Source organism: Gossypium arboreum, chromosome 12 (assembly GCF_025698485.1).
Source record: "Gossypium arboreum isolate Shixiya-1 chromosome 12, ASM2569848v2, whole genome shotgun sequence".
Taxonomy (NCBI): domain Eukaryota; kingdom Viridiplantae; phylum Streptophyta; class Magnoliopsida; order Malvales; family Malvaceae; genus Gossypium; species Gossypium arboreum.
The window spans coordinates 2869080-2884839 of NC_069081.1; the positions used below are offsets into that span (position 1 = coordinate 2869080).

The 15760-nt window shown below is 32.5% G+C and overlaps 3 protein-coding genes across 3 annotated transcripts; all 3 read left to right on the forward strand.

The window, feature by feature from the left end:
• The first annotated feature begins 1364 nt into the window (after positions 1–1364).
• Positions 1365–6324, forward strand: LOC108477646 (homeobox protein HAT3.1-like). The gene is made up of 11 exons (XM_017780165.2): positions 1365–1578; positions 2302–2383; positions 2547–2688; positions 2767–3724; positions 3932–4097; positions 4213–4336; positions 4442–4554; positions 4634–5191; positions 5334–5594; positions 5729–5818; positions 5890–6324. Exons 3-11 carry the CDS (start codon positions 2583–2585, stop codon positions 6007–6009), a joined length of 2496 nt encoding a protein of 831 aa, XP_017635654.1. The 5' UTR covers positions 1365–1578; positions 2302–2383; positions 2547–2582; the 3' UTR covers positions 6010–6324.
• A 3720-nt stretch (positions 6325–10044) lies between these two features.
• On the forward strand, positions 10045–12603 carry LOC108479702 (cyclin-A3-1-like). The gene is made up of 8 exons (XM_017782440.2): positions 10045–10480; positions 10740–10972; positions 11062–11137; positions 11235–11311; positions 11392–11425; positions 11505–11654; positions 11906–12040; positions 12249–12603. The coding sequence occupies exons 1-8, from the start codon at positions 10103–10105 to the stop codon at positions 12321–12323; spliced, it is 1158 nt and encodes a 385-aa protein (XP_017637929.1). The 5' UTR covers positions 10045–10102; the 3' UTR covers positions 12324–12603.
• Positions 12604–13069: 466 nt separating this feature from the next.
• LOC108479703 (TIP41-like protein) lies at positions 13070–15701 on the forward strand. Its single transcript, XM_017782442.2, has 7 exons — positions 13070–13602; positions 13736–13832; positions 14071–14184; positions 14300–14359; positions 14446–14487; positions 14699–14827; positions 15408–15701. Exons 1-7 carry the CDS (start codon positions 13277–13279, stop codon positions 15540–15542), a joined length of 903 nt encoding a protein of 300 aa, XP_017637931.1. The 5' UTR covers positions 13070–13276; the 3' UTR covers positions 15543–15701.
• Positions 15702–15760: the final 59 nt, after the last annotated feature.

Consider the following 15760-nt stretch of genomic DNA (forward strand, 5'->3'; position numbering starts at 1 on the left):
TTATGCATCATTTCTTTTTTATTTCGAGTTACCTTACTTATTTTATTATCTAAATTGGTATTATTATTATTATCCCATCGTTATTGATCAATGCTATTACCATTATTATTATGGTTATATTGTGCATGGTGCATTATTATTGCTATCACTACTATCATCTTAATGCTTATATTTTATTATTTCAACTTGTACAGCAAATTTATTTTTGCTAAGGATTCTATCACATTAATTACATAAATTAATGGCATATCGTGTTAAATATCATTTCGTTTTTACCCAACAAATAGGAACTAATCAAAATCGAGGCAATGTTCATTATTTTTAAAATTAGAAGGGTCGTGTTCCTAACTTACGGAATATGACTTATTTCTAAAACCGAAATAGTCGAATATCTATTTCAAAAAATAAAAGACGAGATTTAAGTAATGAACAAATGACGTTTATTATTGTTTCCGAGGATTTAAGGCATTGTGTCATAACTTACGGGATATGATTCTTTTTTTTTCTCGATTAACATAAAATAAGTTATTTTCGCGAAAACTAGTTTAATTAAGTAATGTCTTAATACAAAAAGGGATCATATTTTAAATTCTCTTCAGATTTTCAATTCTCGATACTCAGACATCAAGTAATCAATTAGGTACCAATTTTGGGCGTAACGAGGGTGCTAATCATTCCTCGTGCGTAACTGACTCCCGAACCCATTTTTTGGATTTTGTAAACCAAAAAACATTGTTTTAATAAATCAAATCTTTTATTAAAATGATTAAATTACGAGGTGATTCGATCACACATCATAAAAATGGTTGATGGTGACTCCCATTTTCGTTTTTAAATAAAAAATCGATTTCAAAAAAAATTTGGACAATACAATTTTACCATTTTATAATCTTTTTAAAAGTATATTTTTCCATAATTTTTTCACACATCAAACATCATATTTCCTAATCTAATTACTTTCTTTTGGTAAAAAATACTTTTAATCTTTTAAAATGCACCATGACAACTATCGTTTCTAAAGTTTAAAAAAAGAAAAAAATTGAAAGAGAAGGAGAGTTAAAGCCCAAAAAGCAACCTAGCCCATAAAAACTGGAGAAGAAGGAACAGTGTGGCGCTAGAATCGCGAAAGGAAGTATACCAACTGAATACAATCCCCCTTGTTTGTCTCTCTCACGCTCATTCCAGTTGATGGTGGCCCAGATTTAAAGGCCCTTTCCATTATTACACGAACGCTTCCCCCCTCTTTTCCCTCTCTTTGCTCCAAGAACTCTCCTTCTCTCTCTCTCTCTTTGAATGTTTGCAAATTGCACCAATAATTCAAGGTTAGTTCCTTTTAACACCTTCCTCTCTTTCTATTCTTTTTTAACGCAAACAAAAAGTAATAAAAAAGAATAATGCCTGACGAAGTTTGAGCACTATTTATTTCGAATCTTATGCTTTCTGTTGCGTTCACTTGTTCAACAAGCAATTCAATTTGTCATCTTAGTTAACATTTTTTTTTCTGTCTATATTGGTTTGGTTGCTGAGAAAACTGAGGTTAAGATTAAAAAAAAAACAAGGCTAAAAAGTTTTCAAAAGGTCGCTCATTTTTCTTTACGAAGCTGATAGGTTTAGCTTAGGTTACTACATGTCTGTTGATTTTTTGCTTTATTTTACGTAAGTTTCGTGTTTGGTGCATGATTAACTATTTAAGTTTGATTTGCAACATGTTACCGGATTTTGAAGATTAAATTTGTTAAATGCTGAAAATATTAGTAATCTGTTTAGTTAAAAAGAAGAAGAAAAAAGTTTAGTTAAAGCAATATCAGGTATAGGGTAAATGAGAGTTAAGTAAAGAGACATACATTTGAAAATGCATATTCTTTGTTTTCTGAATGATGCTTCCTAATAAACGACAATTGAGCTAGGGTTTACAAATAACCTCGTCGATGATAACGAGAGTGAATCAATGAGGTAGTCGTTTTATGTTACCTCTTTTTTGGAGTCTGCTCCTAGCAATTTGTTTATACTTTATGGTAGTCTTTTATACATCTTTATATGATATATGTTGATTTATTGACACTGTTTCCAAGTAAATTTTGGTTTTTCCATTACTTATACTACCTATTTTTGGTTTCTTATTATGCTTTCATTTCGTCGACATTGTCCATGCCAATAAAGAAATTTGATTACTATATTACCTTATATAATAGCTAGATGTAAATGCGATGATTTGGTTTGTAATGAAGTAGAACGTGCTTATCTTTTACTTATTTTGGTTGGTTATTTAATGTTGAACCATGTAGTATTTCTACCTTTCAGAGTTTCATTAGCCAAGCTAGATTATAGATAGTTTGCTGCCACTCATGGAATGCAACACAAAACATTCCTATAATTGTGATTGGTAAGTCTTGTTCTTTTTTATTGTCAATTCCAGGCAAATGTATACAGTTTTGGGGGGGAATTATATTATATGTTCGGATCTTTGAATTCTATCATCCTCTCTCAAACTTATTAGTTTACTTGGTTTTTTAAAATAACAAATCCTAAACTTATTGTGGTAATAGGGTGCAGGAATGTGGCATTGCTAGGCTCATAATGATATGATCAAGGTTGAACATATGGGTGTCTCTCCATCACAAGCAAAGACTAAAAAGGGGAACCATGTTTTCCCTGAAGAAAATACATCAGAGCAGGGCCATGAAATTGGTAGTGAATATTTACTTACTGAACTTTTTGAAAATAATAATCAATGTGGCCATGCTATAACACGAAATGATTCAACAGAAATTGCTACTGGTGTGTCTTGCTCCAGCATTCACAAATCTTCTTCTGAATATGTGGCTAACGGTTCTTGCCCGCAACCTTTGAGACTGCTTCCTAAAGGTGTTAGTGAGCATAATCATACCGATCAAAGTTTTTGCGCTCAAGAAACTGTACCAGGAAAGACACATGAGCGTCATTCTGGATATGTACACAAGGAAACATCAGAAAAGAAGCATCAGCCAGGTTCTGAAATTGTTAAAATTAAACTTGAAGAATCCCGTAGTTGGGTTTGTGGCCTTCCCGCTAAACATTCGAAACCATTTTCTAAAGGTTTGTCCAAGAATGCTATTACTGAAGGTTTGGGGCTGTCACCAGCAGGTTCTAAAAAGGACAACATACGTAGGGAACCTAGTAAGCCACCAGAGCAAGGACAACAGCTTGAATTGGAAAGTTTACCAAATAGTAAAGAGCAAAGCACTACTGCAATATCCACGAATGTTTTTAATCAAGCTTTGCAATTGAATCCTGAAGATACAAACAAGAGTAACTGTGACAAGCTTTTACAATCACCTTCTCAAGGTGCGCACAATGTTATTCAGAGTGGTAAAATTGAAGACATGGCCAAAAATTCTTGTGCAGAACAACGTGAAACAACGTCCAAGAATTTTAGCCAAAGCAAGGATGGAAAAACATTGAAAACGATAAAGAAGAAATATATGCTAAGATCTTCGACAAATAATGACAGGACTTTGCCATCAAATTCACAAGAGAAATCTAAACCCGGTCAGCTGAGCAATAATTTGGTTGATGTTGCTTCTAGCGAGCAGGGACAAAGGAGGAAAAAGAAAAGGAGGGAAAAAAGAGAAGTTGTTGATGAATATTCAAGAATCAGGGGACATCTTAGATATTTATTGAATCGAATAAGCTATGAGCGCAGCCTGATTGCTGTATATTCTGCAGAAGGCTGGAAGGGCCAAAGGTGTGTTTATTTTACTTTATTATTATTATTATTATTATCATCATTTGGCATCTCTTTTTTATTTATGAACTAATTGTCATGATAATGTATGTCACCTTTTGGAATTGAAATTGATTCTTTACATGTCATCGTAGAAGTCTGATTGCCCATTTCCCCATGGATAGCTAACGTATGTTTGTTTCTTTGGATTGTTTGTGTAACCTTCAGCCTAGAAAAGTTAAAACCAGAGAAGGAGCTTCAGCGTGCTACATCCGAAATTCTTCGACGCAAATTGAAAATCAAAGATCTATTTAAACGCATTGATTCATTATGTGCTGAAGGAAGGCTTCCTGAATCTTTATTTGATTCTGAAGGACAAATCGACAGTGAGGATGTAGGAGAATCGTAGTTAATAATAGAATTGTTCATATATTAGTTCCCATTTGTCTTATTGATTTATTTGTGTTTTAGAATTAGAAATTCTTAGACATGAGATCCTTTAATTGTAGATATTCTGTGCAAAATGTGGGTCCAAAGACCTGTCTCCTAACAATGATATCATTCTGTGTGATGGTGCTTGTGATCGTGGATTCCATCAATATTGCTTGCAACCGCCTTTGTTAAAAGAAGACAGTAATACTTTCCATTGCTTGCTTGAGTAATAAATTGATATCCGGGGTTTGAACTTATTTTATCATTAACGCTTTTCTTTTTTCACCCCTTACCTCGTTGATACAGTTCCTCCCGATGATGAGGGTTGGTTATGCCCTGGATGCGATTGCAAAGTTGATTGTATTCAACTGCTTAATGAATTTCAAGGAACAAGTTTCTCTCTTACTGACAATTGGGAGGTCAATAACAGGTTTCCTTTCTTTTTTCTAGTTTTTTATCCTTTTTTTTCTTGGCTTACCATGCTTATTCCTGCAACAGAAGGTCTTTCCTGAGGCATTGGTATCTGAAGATGGAGAAAATCAAGATCCTAACTTCAGACTACGTTCAGATGATTCTAATGATAATGACTATAATCCTGATGGTTCAGAAACTGGTGAGAAAGGTGAGGGAGATGAGTCGAGTTCTGATGAATCCGATTTCACTTTTACATTTGAAGAATGGGAAGTTCCAGCTAATGTTGATCCGAAATTGGGGGAGTTTCCATCTGATGACGCAGTGGGTGATGATGATGATTATGATCCTAATGGATCAAATCATGATACTGAGACAAGCCGGGAAAGCTCAAGTTCTGATTTTAGGTTTGATTCTGAGGATCTTGGTTATATGTTAGAAGATGACATTGCTTCCCAAAAAGATGAAGACCCCATGTCTAATAGTGCTTCCACAGTTTCCAAGAGACGAAAATCTAAATGTGGGGGAAAGGAGTCTTTGAAGGACGAGCTGTTATCAATACTGGAATCAACTTCTGAACAAGATGGTGCTGCTGTTTCTAAGAAACGAAACAACGAAAGGTTGGACTACAAAAGGTTATATGATGTGAGTGTCATTTAAAGTTAAATAAGAAAATCTGCCATGACCCATTGCTATAATAATCATTTAACTTTGTGCATGATGGTGTCACCGTCATCAGTTCAGTCTTTTCCTACATTATGTGGTTTTCTTTATTTTGAGTATATAGGAGACGTATGGCAACATTCCTTCAAGTTCCAGTGATGATGAAGATTGGAACGATGCCACTACATCGAGAAAAAGGATGAAATGTACTATAAGAGCGACACCAACGTTGTCAAATGGAAATGCTTGTGCAAGTAGGAGTGAAGAGACCAATTTTAATGATACAGATTTATCACTTGCTGAAGAGGGAGGCGTAACTGTATCTGGTTCAAGTGGTAAAAAATCTGGTTCAACATATAGAAGACTAGGGGAAGCTGTAAAGCAGGTTAGTATAGTACGTTATATGACTTTGATTACTCATGACAGGGTCAAAACTTTTCTTTTTGAAACAAATCCAGCTTATATTTTCTTTTAAAAACTGATTAACTTGGTGGTCTTTTTTTAAAAAAAAAATTGCAGAGACTTAACGAGTCTTTCAAGGAAAACCAGTATCCCGATCGATCCACGAAAGAGAGTTTGGCTAAAGAGCTAGATATAACTTTCCACCAGGTCTCTTGTCAATGACCATACATTTCTCTGTTATTTTATCATTGGTTCCTTATCACAAGTTTCTGCTGCAGGTCAGCAAATGGTTTGACAACGCTCGCTGGAGCTTCAATAATTCATCATCTATTCACGAAAGTGCAATCGAAAAAGTTTCAGAAAATGAAATTCCCTCAGCTCTTGAAACGAAGAATTGAAGGTGAAGATGTACAGGAGAACTCGAAATGGTCAATGGATGGATTCAGGCATCCGATTTAGATTCGAATTCTTTCTTGGGTAAGCTTTAAATTAAGGCATAGAGGCAGGCAACAGACAAGGAATTTGTTAGTTGAAAAAAATGAATTTTGTATTTTTCATTGCCCTATTAGAAAATTTTAACCTGGCACTTAGCTAGACATTGCAAGTCATTGTGTGTTCAGGTTGTGTTTGTATATTCTGTAATGTAATTATTATATTCAAAGTATTTTGTTTTTTTTATACATTTTGATAATTAATAATTTGTATTATATAAATTTGTGTATTCTTAGTTTGTATATTTTTGTTGTGGGAGTATTGCCATATCTTTTTTCATGTTTTTGTAAAACTCTTTACCCATTTCAATGTTCGGTACGAGTGAGAAATGCCATAGGAACACATATATTAAAAAAATCTTAAGAACTATTTAAGAAATCAAAATTTAAAACAATTTAAAGAAATTATAAAATTTAGATAAAAACATTTTGAAGTCTTTACAATCATTTTAAAACCATTTAGAAACATTTGGTAAACTATGTAGACAAAATCAGGCTTTACAAAGATAGCTTTTTTATGGCATATATTTGTTCTGTAAAACAAATTGACCACATTTGGAAAGATTTGGATATAATTCAATGTTATTTTGGGTCACTTAAATACATCTAGGGATATATTCAATTCGTAAAATAAATATATGTAGCTCAATAGCTTAAATTGCAACCTTTAAATTTTGAAAAGTTAGGGGATTTGTCATAGTTCAAATTTTAAAATAATTTAATAGAATCACATAAATAAGATAAAAATAACCTTTGAAGGCTTTAAGGTTATCTTAAAATCATTTAGAATCTTTTTGTGGGTGATCGGGTCTATTCAAGATCAAGTACAAGTATTGAGAAACTTAAAACGACCAAATTAATGCAGGAGAGTCTATTCAATGACTAGGTATTGGTATCGATACTCAAGGCATGGGTACCTACTACCTAAGCCTGAAATTGTAGCATTTTGCTACTATCAAGCCATGTTCTGATACCTATAAATTAGGTACCAGAACTTGTGTTTCCTAGGACCAAAAATAGTTTAAAAACACTTAATAACTTCCCCAATCAACATCATAGAGTACCATTACATTTCAAATCATTTAAAATACATTCAAATGTCATTTAGAACTCACATTTATTCCAAAAATGAATTCAATGTAGTTGAGAACCAAAATTTAAAATACAATTCAACAATTTGAATACATTCTTCATCTAGAATCATAGAACACTATAATTACAATTCTCTAAAAGGTCAACGTCCTATACATGCGATAACTAATGAATTCTAGTACAATACCATGGTTTAACCTTCTTTAAAACTTAAAGTTGTCACGAAATGCCTCCAAGTCACAAATTCAATAATTTCGAAAAGAATTTCATCTACAAATTTAAACAACTAACGTGGTAAGCTCGAGAGTTAAGTAAGTACTCATGGATTATCCTAGCATGTCTTAATTATTAATAGCTTGAGTCATTTACAAATTTTATTCAAGAGTTCATTTAAATCATATGTTAAGGAATACCACTCACATATCTTATTAGAAGATCATTAGCACTCAAGCCACTTCATGTCATTTATTTCTAATACATTATTAGGGTGGTTCCAATTATGATATTCTTGCTCTTAAAGTGAGATTTCAATTATAGTATTATAATTACACCATTTTTATTTGAATAATTCATTATCTCCCTTATTTGGCCACTTAGTTGTAGTGGTTTCCTGATTTCAATTTATGCAAGTTAACAAATGTTAAGCTTTCATTTAATTTTTTTCATTAGTCAAGTGTCTTTTAACACTTTGTTCACATCATGTTTCTTTAATTATTAACCCACCCTTAATGCATTTTATTCCACTTATGGTAGTTTGTTCATAATTAATTTTATTTTCTAGATCTCGATTTATATTGCCATTAGTAAACCTAACAACATGAGATCGAATATATAAAATCTCAACCACAAACACAAAAAAAACTGAAGAACTGAATCCATAGCGTACAAAAGGACTGCATCCTAAGACTTCAAACACAATCGAAACCATATCTCCTAACATACATGCACTAATCATCCTATACATGCCAAATAATATCCTCACTAATCATTCATTTTACCAGAGTGTTACCCAATATTATAGTCACATTCCAATTACTACATGGTTTTCATACAAATAAAGATATATCATATCTAAAATGTATACCATAGAAAGGTTGGGAAACGATTTAGGAAATTTTGAGTTTTTGGTAGTTCCCATTCAGACAAATGGTAATATTGAATGATTTACATTTAATCATTTTGAATATTTTTATGTTTAAATTTAATTATTTATATTTTATTTTATTTAAATTATATAATGTTTAGTTCCTTTTAAGTCTTCAAATAACTTACTTTATTTACATAATTATAAATAATATATTAATTTTCTTAAATTAAAATATAAAATTATTTTATAAGTTTAACTTATTTAAAGAAGCTTTTTTAAAGAAATATCTCTTATATATATATAAAGAATCAATATATATTAATTTTATATCTTAAAATTATAAACTTAAAATCACGTTAATATATATTTATATTAATTAATACCAATTATTTTATAAACTTAGTCAAGTTAATAAATTAAATTTTGAATGAAACTTAAACATTTAATAAAAAAAAGGAAATACAAATATTTTTATTTAAAAGTTTTTCAAATTGATATACAATCAAATTAATATTTTTTCTTAAAAATAAAAAATATATAAATTCTTTAATATATAATATATAAAATACAACCATATTTAAAATCAATTTACAATATTAACATTGTTACTTGAAATTCAATCAACACTATGATGTTGAATAAAAATAAAAATGTCTTAAATATTATCTATCTTGGTAGCATGTAAGAAATCTAATATATATATATATATACTATAGTAATTTAGAGTTATAATTAAAGAAATAATTTTTATGTGTTAAACCTTATAAGTTATTATTTGTCACGATAATAATCATTACTTGGAATTACAATAAAAATACAAAAAAGATTAATTACAATAAAGAAAAAAAAAAACGATTAATCACATTATAAGTTTTTATCATATTTGTTTTTATATAATATCTAGAACTACCCATAGCCTCTCCTAACTTTTAAATAAGAGAATAATGAATTTCAATAAGACTTAAACTCATGTTCTTCTACATTGGCAACAATATCTAAACCAATCGAACTAAAACTCAATCGACAATAAAATAAACCTCTTAAACATTATAGATTAACAAATTAGATGATAAATTAGCTCACCTATATATAAGTTTATATTAAAATAGTAATAATATTTTATGAATGTTATTTATAACAAAATAATATTTCTTAATAAACTGAATTAATGAAATTCAATCATATACTAAATTTAAATAATAATATTTATGAAATTAACTAATAACCATGATATGTTTGATTATTTTGTATATTATAACAAAATAATCTCTTAAACTTATTTAATAATTATTACATAAAATAACAAAATATGTACTAGTTTTGTATATAAACCCAAATAGTTAACCCTAATATAGCAGAATAACAAAACACGCACACATAAATAATCATAAACACAACCATTATCTTATATCACTGACAATTGCCTCTTCAAATGAAGCTGTCTCTTATCCATTATGCTTTTCCCACTTAGCTCTCTATAGGAAGAAAATGGAGGATTGATTGAATTTAATTAATTAAATTAATAATTTTTTTGAATGATTAAAATGAAAACCACCTATTTTTAGAGTGACTTAACGAGTAAATTACCCTTAAATTGGAAGCGTGTATTAAATTTGAGAGTATTATACTATCAGTTTGTGAATTGGATTGTTGAGTAAATCGGCGTCGTTTTGAATGGTTGTGACTCAAATCAAGAAACCGTCATGAAAGGGCGGGAAAATCATTTCAAAATAAACAACAGCGCTGTCCGTACAATACCCATCTTCTTATTTATAAAATAATGATAAAGATATAAATAATAAAAGGGAAACAAGAATTTTTATGAATTCTGCAACAATCCTTTCAGAGTCATCACCAAAAATGGAAGTTGATCAAGAGAACCGCGTGCCATCAACGCGCTCTTCATCTCCATCTAGGAAGCGAACTTCCCTCACTAACTCTCTTCCTCTGCAACCTTCCTTGGCCAAGAAACGGGTCGTACTCGGTGAACTCGCCAGTTCGCCCAATATTGGATCGGGTCAGAACCCGAACTGCGGATCCAAGATCGAGAAATGCCCAAGCAGCGAGAAGAAACTGACGCGTGAACCGAAAGAGAAGAAGAGGAAACAAGAACCTAGTGATGTGATTGATGAAAGCTTTGGCGATCTGAAGAAATGCTCCTTCTCGTCTTCTATATATGGACATCTCCACTCTTTGGAGGTATTTATAAATAATAAAATTTCCCCTATATTCTAATTTCTATATATTCACTTTGCTTCAACGTTAATTAGGTATTAAAGTTGGTTTGAGAAATAGTCACTTTTATTTTTCTTTTTTCGCATTTAAATCTAATTAAGGAAATCTGGGGTTTGGAGTTTTGATTTTGGCTCAAAAGAAAAAAAAAAAAACGAAGCAGGGACTCTGTTTCATACGCATGATAATTGATAAGTAATAATGGTTAATGATGAAATTGATGCAGATTGAGGAGAAAAGGAGGCCATTGCCCGATTACATGGAGAAGGTGCAGAATGGTATTACAGTGAATATGCGAGAAATGCTGATGGCATGGTTGGTGGAAGTAACTGAAGAATACAAACTTGTTTCCGACACCCTTCATCTTACAGTGTCATACATTGACAGATTCCTGTCTTCTCATCCTGTCAGTAGGAACAAGTTGCAACTTCTTGGTGTTTCATGCATGCTTATTGCCTCGTAAACACGTTACCCCAGCTCTTTTTTTCTTTTTTTTTAGATAATTCATTTCATTTTCTTATTGAATTGATGATCCGTTGATGACACAGTAAGTATGAAGAGATCACTCCTCCCCATATAGATGATTTTTGCTACATCACAGATAATTCTTACACTAAGGAAGAGGTATATTTAAATCTTATCTTTATTTTTGGTCTTTCCTCTCTTTTTCCCGTTGTTTCTCGACTTCTTTTACACCTATGAAATCTCAATAACTTTGCAGGTGGTTGAGATGGAGAAAGAAATACTTAAATTGTTGGATTTCGAAATTGGTACTCCCACTACTAGGAATTTCCTCAGGCAAGGATGTTGCTCAAAATCCTTTCGATTATCTTAATATATCTAGTGAAGTAAATGGTATGTGCTTGTTGTGCTTGTAGAATTTTTATGAGAGCTGCGGAGGAAAAATGCAAAGTAAGAACCCAACACTTATATTTGTCCTTGCTGTTATATTATATTCTTACTGACTCTGCCTTCTTTTTATGCTCCACAGTATCAAGAATTGCAGTTGGAATTTTTGAGTTGTTATCTTGCAGAGCTAAGCTTGCTGGACTATGGATGTTTACAGTTCTTACCGTCAATAGTTGCTTCAGCAGCTATTTTTCTTTCTAGATTCATTATCCAACCAAACACGCATCCTTGGGTAATCAATCTTTATATTTTGTGACATTTGAGTGTCTTCAGACAGCATATATGAGAGTTAGTGTCTTATTTCATATTTTGGCAATTAATTGGCACTGCTTAGGTGGTATCATAAAAAAAATGCCACAAAGCTTGTGGTAATTTTGTGTTTTACGGTGACTGGTTTCAGTTAGATTGAGGTTCATTGTGTGAAGAAGTTTAATGTTTAACCCCAAGTGTTTCCATGAACATATTCTTTTACTTGTTTCTCAGAGCAAGTCACTGCAACGTTACTCGTGTTATAGACCAATTGAATTAAAGGAATGCGTGCTTTCCATCCATGCTTTGCATCTGAATCGAAGAGGGAACTGTTTGAGAGCTGTGACAGAGAAGTATATGCAACATAAGGTGATTATCTAGTTTTTAAGTTCAATGTTGCATCTTCAGATCATAATAGGATCAGCATCCAACTAGCCATAGTTGTTAGTTTCTTTAATCGGCTGAATGATGCTGCAAGTTTTTATATTACATCAAGGATTCAGATCATGACGCCGTATCTTCTAAGACATGACACTACTAGTTGTGCAAATATATTCTGATGAGAAATTTGAAACAGTTCAAGGGCGTGGCCATGTTGTGTTCGCCATCAGAAGTCCCTGGAAGGTATTTTAAGGAGGCTGTTGATGAATGATGTTAGGGGGTCCCTGAATGTTGTCTTGACCACCTGGAGGATGAAATCGTTGTTCAACTGCTGGTTGAAAGGGGGTGGTCCTTTTACTTGTTCAGTGTTCATAGTTTCTACAAAGCAACTACTATTAATTTTGTAAATAATGATGTTAATTACATAGCCAATACATATATGATTACCATAGACCCGGATTGTTTTTCTTTTTGGGTTTAATGTATATCTGCGTGAAAATTCAATGTACATGTCTATATATGATTACTCAAGAGGTTGCCAATTTGTTGCATTTTTTTGTTCTTAAAATGGTAGTAAGAAGTACCATTTTCTATATAATGAGAAATGAGAAACTATAAACATGTGGTGATAAACTTAGATTTTAGTATCATATTACTTTTCTTTTTATACGTTCATGTTGGTTTTGTCATATTAATATTCTTTTTATGCGTTCAGATTATTTTACTTTTTTAAAATAATTTTTTGAATTTTATGTATTTTTATAAAATTTTAGATTTTTAATAAAAATGAATTTTTATAATAATTATATATTTTTATTTTTAAATATTTAGAATTAAAATTAAGTGGACAAAAATTTAAATATTAATAGTTGTTATACTAATAAAAAATCATGCCAATATTTTATTAAAGGCTTGACGTGATTAACACATTCGTCAAACATTTCTTTAACACTTCCTATTCCTAATATTGTATAAATTTTTTTTACAAAAAAAATACATGTTAATTTTTATCCTTAAATGGCTTATGAGTTGGGCTTTAAGTTTGAAATGCCGGGAGGGACCGATTAGGGTTCTGAAAATCTTATTGGACCTAGAGCCTAAAACGGATCCGACATGGGAGAATAACCAACGTTGAGGAAACAACGAAGATTAGGACGAGAACAACTTCGGTTGCAAGGCAAAAGAGGGGAAAACGAGGCCTGAAGTTTGGTATAATCGGCGAAGATGGAAGTGGAAGTAGACGAGAAAGACCTAAAATCGGCGGGAGCCGAGCTTTTGAAAGATGGAAGGCGCGGTTTACGTATCCATGGATGGGAGATCGAGTCCCGTAAGCGCTCTATTCTCAATTCCTCCGCTCTCCAACAATGGGAGCAAAAGCTCCATACCTCTCACTTTCCGGAAATGATTTTCGGTGAAAGTTGTTTGGTTCTTAAACACCTTGGCAGCGGCACCAAAATTCATTTCAATACATTCGATGCTTTGACCGCTTGGAAACAGGAAGGTTTGCCTCCCGTTGAAGTTCCTGCCGCTGCTAAATGGAAATTCAGAAGGTCTAAATCTCATGTTCTTTCATTTTCCTCTTCTTTAATTTAATTTGTAATCGTGTTTTTCGATTTTTTACTTTTTATTTCTTTTAAGTGAAAAACTAAAAGTGAAGCAAAATTGATTGCTTGGATTTTGCAGTAAACCCTTCCAGCAGGTGATATTGGACTACGACTATACGTTTACAACGCCTTATTGTGGAAGTGAAACGGTTGAGCTGGAGCTGGATTCAGACAAGGTCTGAGCTCTTTTTCAAATGCGACTTACTTTTAAACCGTTTCTTGAATTAGGGTTTCTTTCATTTTTTTTATGGAATTGTAAAATGACTGTGACATACTTTTGACAGTTTTTTTGTTTGGGAATTTAGAAATTAGGAATTTTCAGAAATGGTGTATCTTTGTTTCCTATAGCTAATTTGAATTGTTTTTTTAAATGATGATGATGCTATTTTTGTTGGTATTGTACGTTGTGATCAGCATGGAAGTGGGGGAATTTCTGAGGGGGACTCGGGCTTCCATTGGGAAGATTGCAAAGAGCAGCTTGATATGGCAGCACTCACATTAAGGGAACCTATTTTGTTCTATGATGAGGTCAGCTTCTTAGATTATAAACATAGTATGAAAGATGACGCAATGAATTTTATGTGCTCTTCTTGATACTCCCATGTTTGAAATTACAGAAATAACCATGTTTTTTTTTTTGCAGGTAGTTTTATATGAAGATGAATTGGCTGATAGTGGAGTGTCACTTCTAACTGTGAAAGTGGTAAATTTTGATTTTTGAAAGGATTGTAATCCATAAAATGTTAGAATGGAAGACAACTAATTACATTATCGGTTTTCTTTTCCCAGAGAGTCATGCCAAGTTCTTGGTTTCTACTCTTGCGATTTTGGGTAAGTTGGGAGACTAGCACTGCTCTTAATCTATGCTATTGACATTTTCCTAGCAATCATGTTTTTTTCAATCACCTGCTGCCCCCCCTTTTTCCTCTTTCTCCTCTAAGAAATGCTGAGCTTGGTTCATGTGGTTGCCTGAAAACCCCTTAATATATAAGCTGCTTCAATATGTTTCCACTTTCAGCCATTTACTCTGTTTCTCTAACAGCTGCGAGTTGACGGAGTGCTAATGAGATTAAGGGACACTCGCATGCATTGTGTTTTTGACGAGAGTGCAAATCCTGTCATTCTTAGAGAAAGATGTTGGAGGGAAGGAACATTTCAAGCTTTGTCTGCTGTAAGTATATAATCATTCAGGCACTTACTTTCTCTCCGTAATTTGTGTGTCCTTGCCTACACTAACATGTATTCATTTGCATATATGTACTTGGGAATGTTACCTGGGAAACTTGTTTTCTGCCTTTTAAGTTCAAGTGGCAAGCCACAAGCTAAATTTGTGTTGCTGCAAACTTTGTGTAGTTTTTCATTGTTTCTCCAAACCAGTGCCAGATGAGAATTCATTTGATGAATTTCTGTCATGGTATGTTAACTTTAAAAATGTGCTATTTGAAGTGGCTATTTTTCCTTCTTTTGGTGTTGTTGGGGGTGGGCAAGTATCTCCTTAAATCTAACTCAAGTTGAACGTTGTTCCTAAGCACAATATTAATGTTTGGCAATATAGCCTTGACAGCCACAACACTGACTTGATAGATTATTAGGTAACATTAGTGTCAGCTTTGATGTATGTCTATCAAGGGATGCAATAAAATTAGCACATTGAATCTTATATACATATATTATGAACAAAAGAATCTTTTTCTGCTTAATCTTATGCCATTGATGTTTTGCTTCTTGATGCTTTTCTAACTATGGCGCAGAAAGGATATCCTACTGATTCTGCTTCATATAGTGATCCAAGCATCATCAGCCAAAGGCTACCTGTCATCATGCATCAGACCCAAAAGCTTGTAGTCCCTGGCAATGGAAATTGCCTCGCGCGACAGATTCGTTAGTTGGATATGTAGACATTGCGAATTTGATCCATTTAGGTGGATTCATAAGCAAAAAAAAATCATGTTCATGCACTTGATGTACCATTAACAAGCAAAAATTTATGATGTGATTTTGAGTGTAAGCAAGAATAAGAATTCTCTATCTACTATTTGTTTTAAGGTGTTATAGTTTCATCTTTTCCAGGATTAACCGTGACAATTGCCAAGAGTGGAAAGAA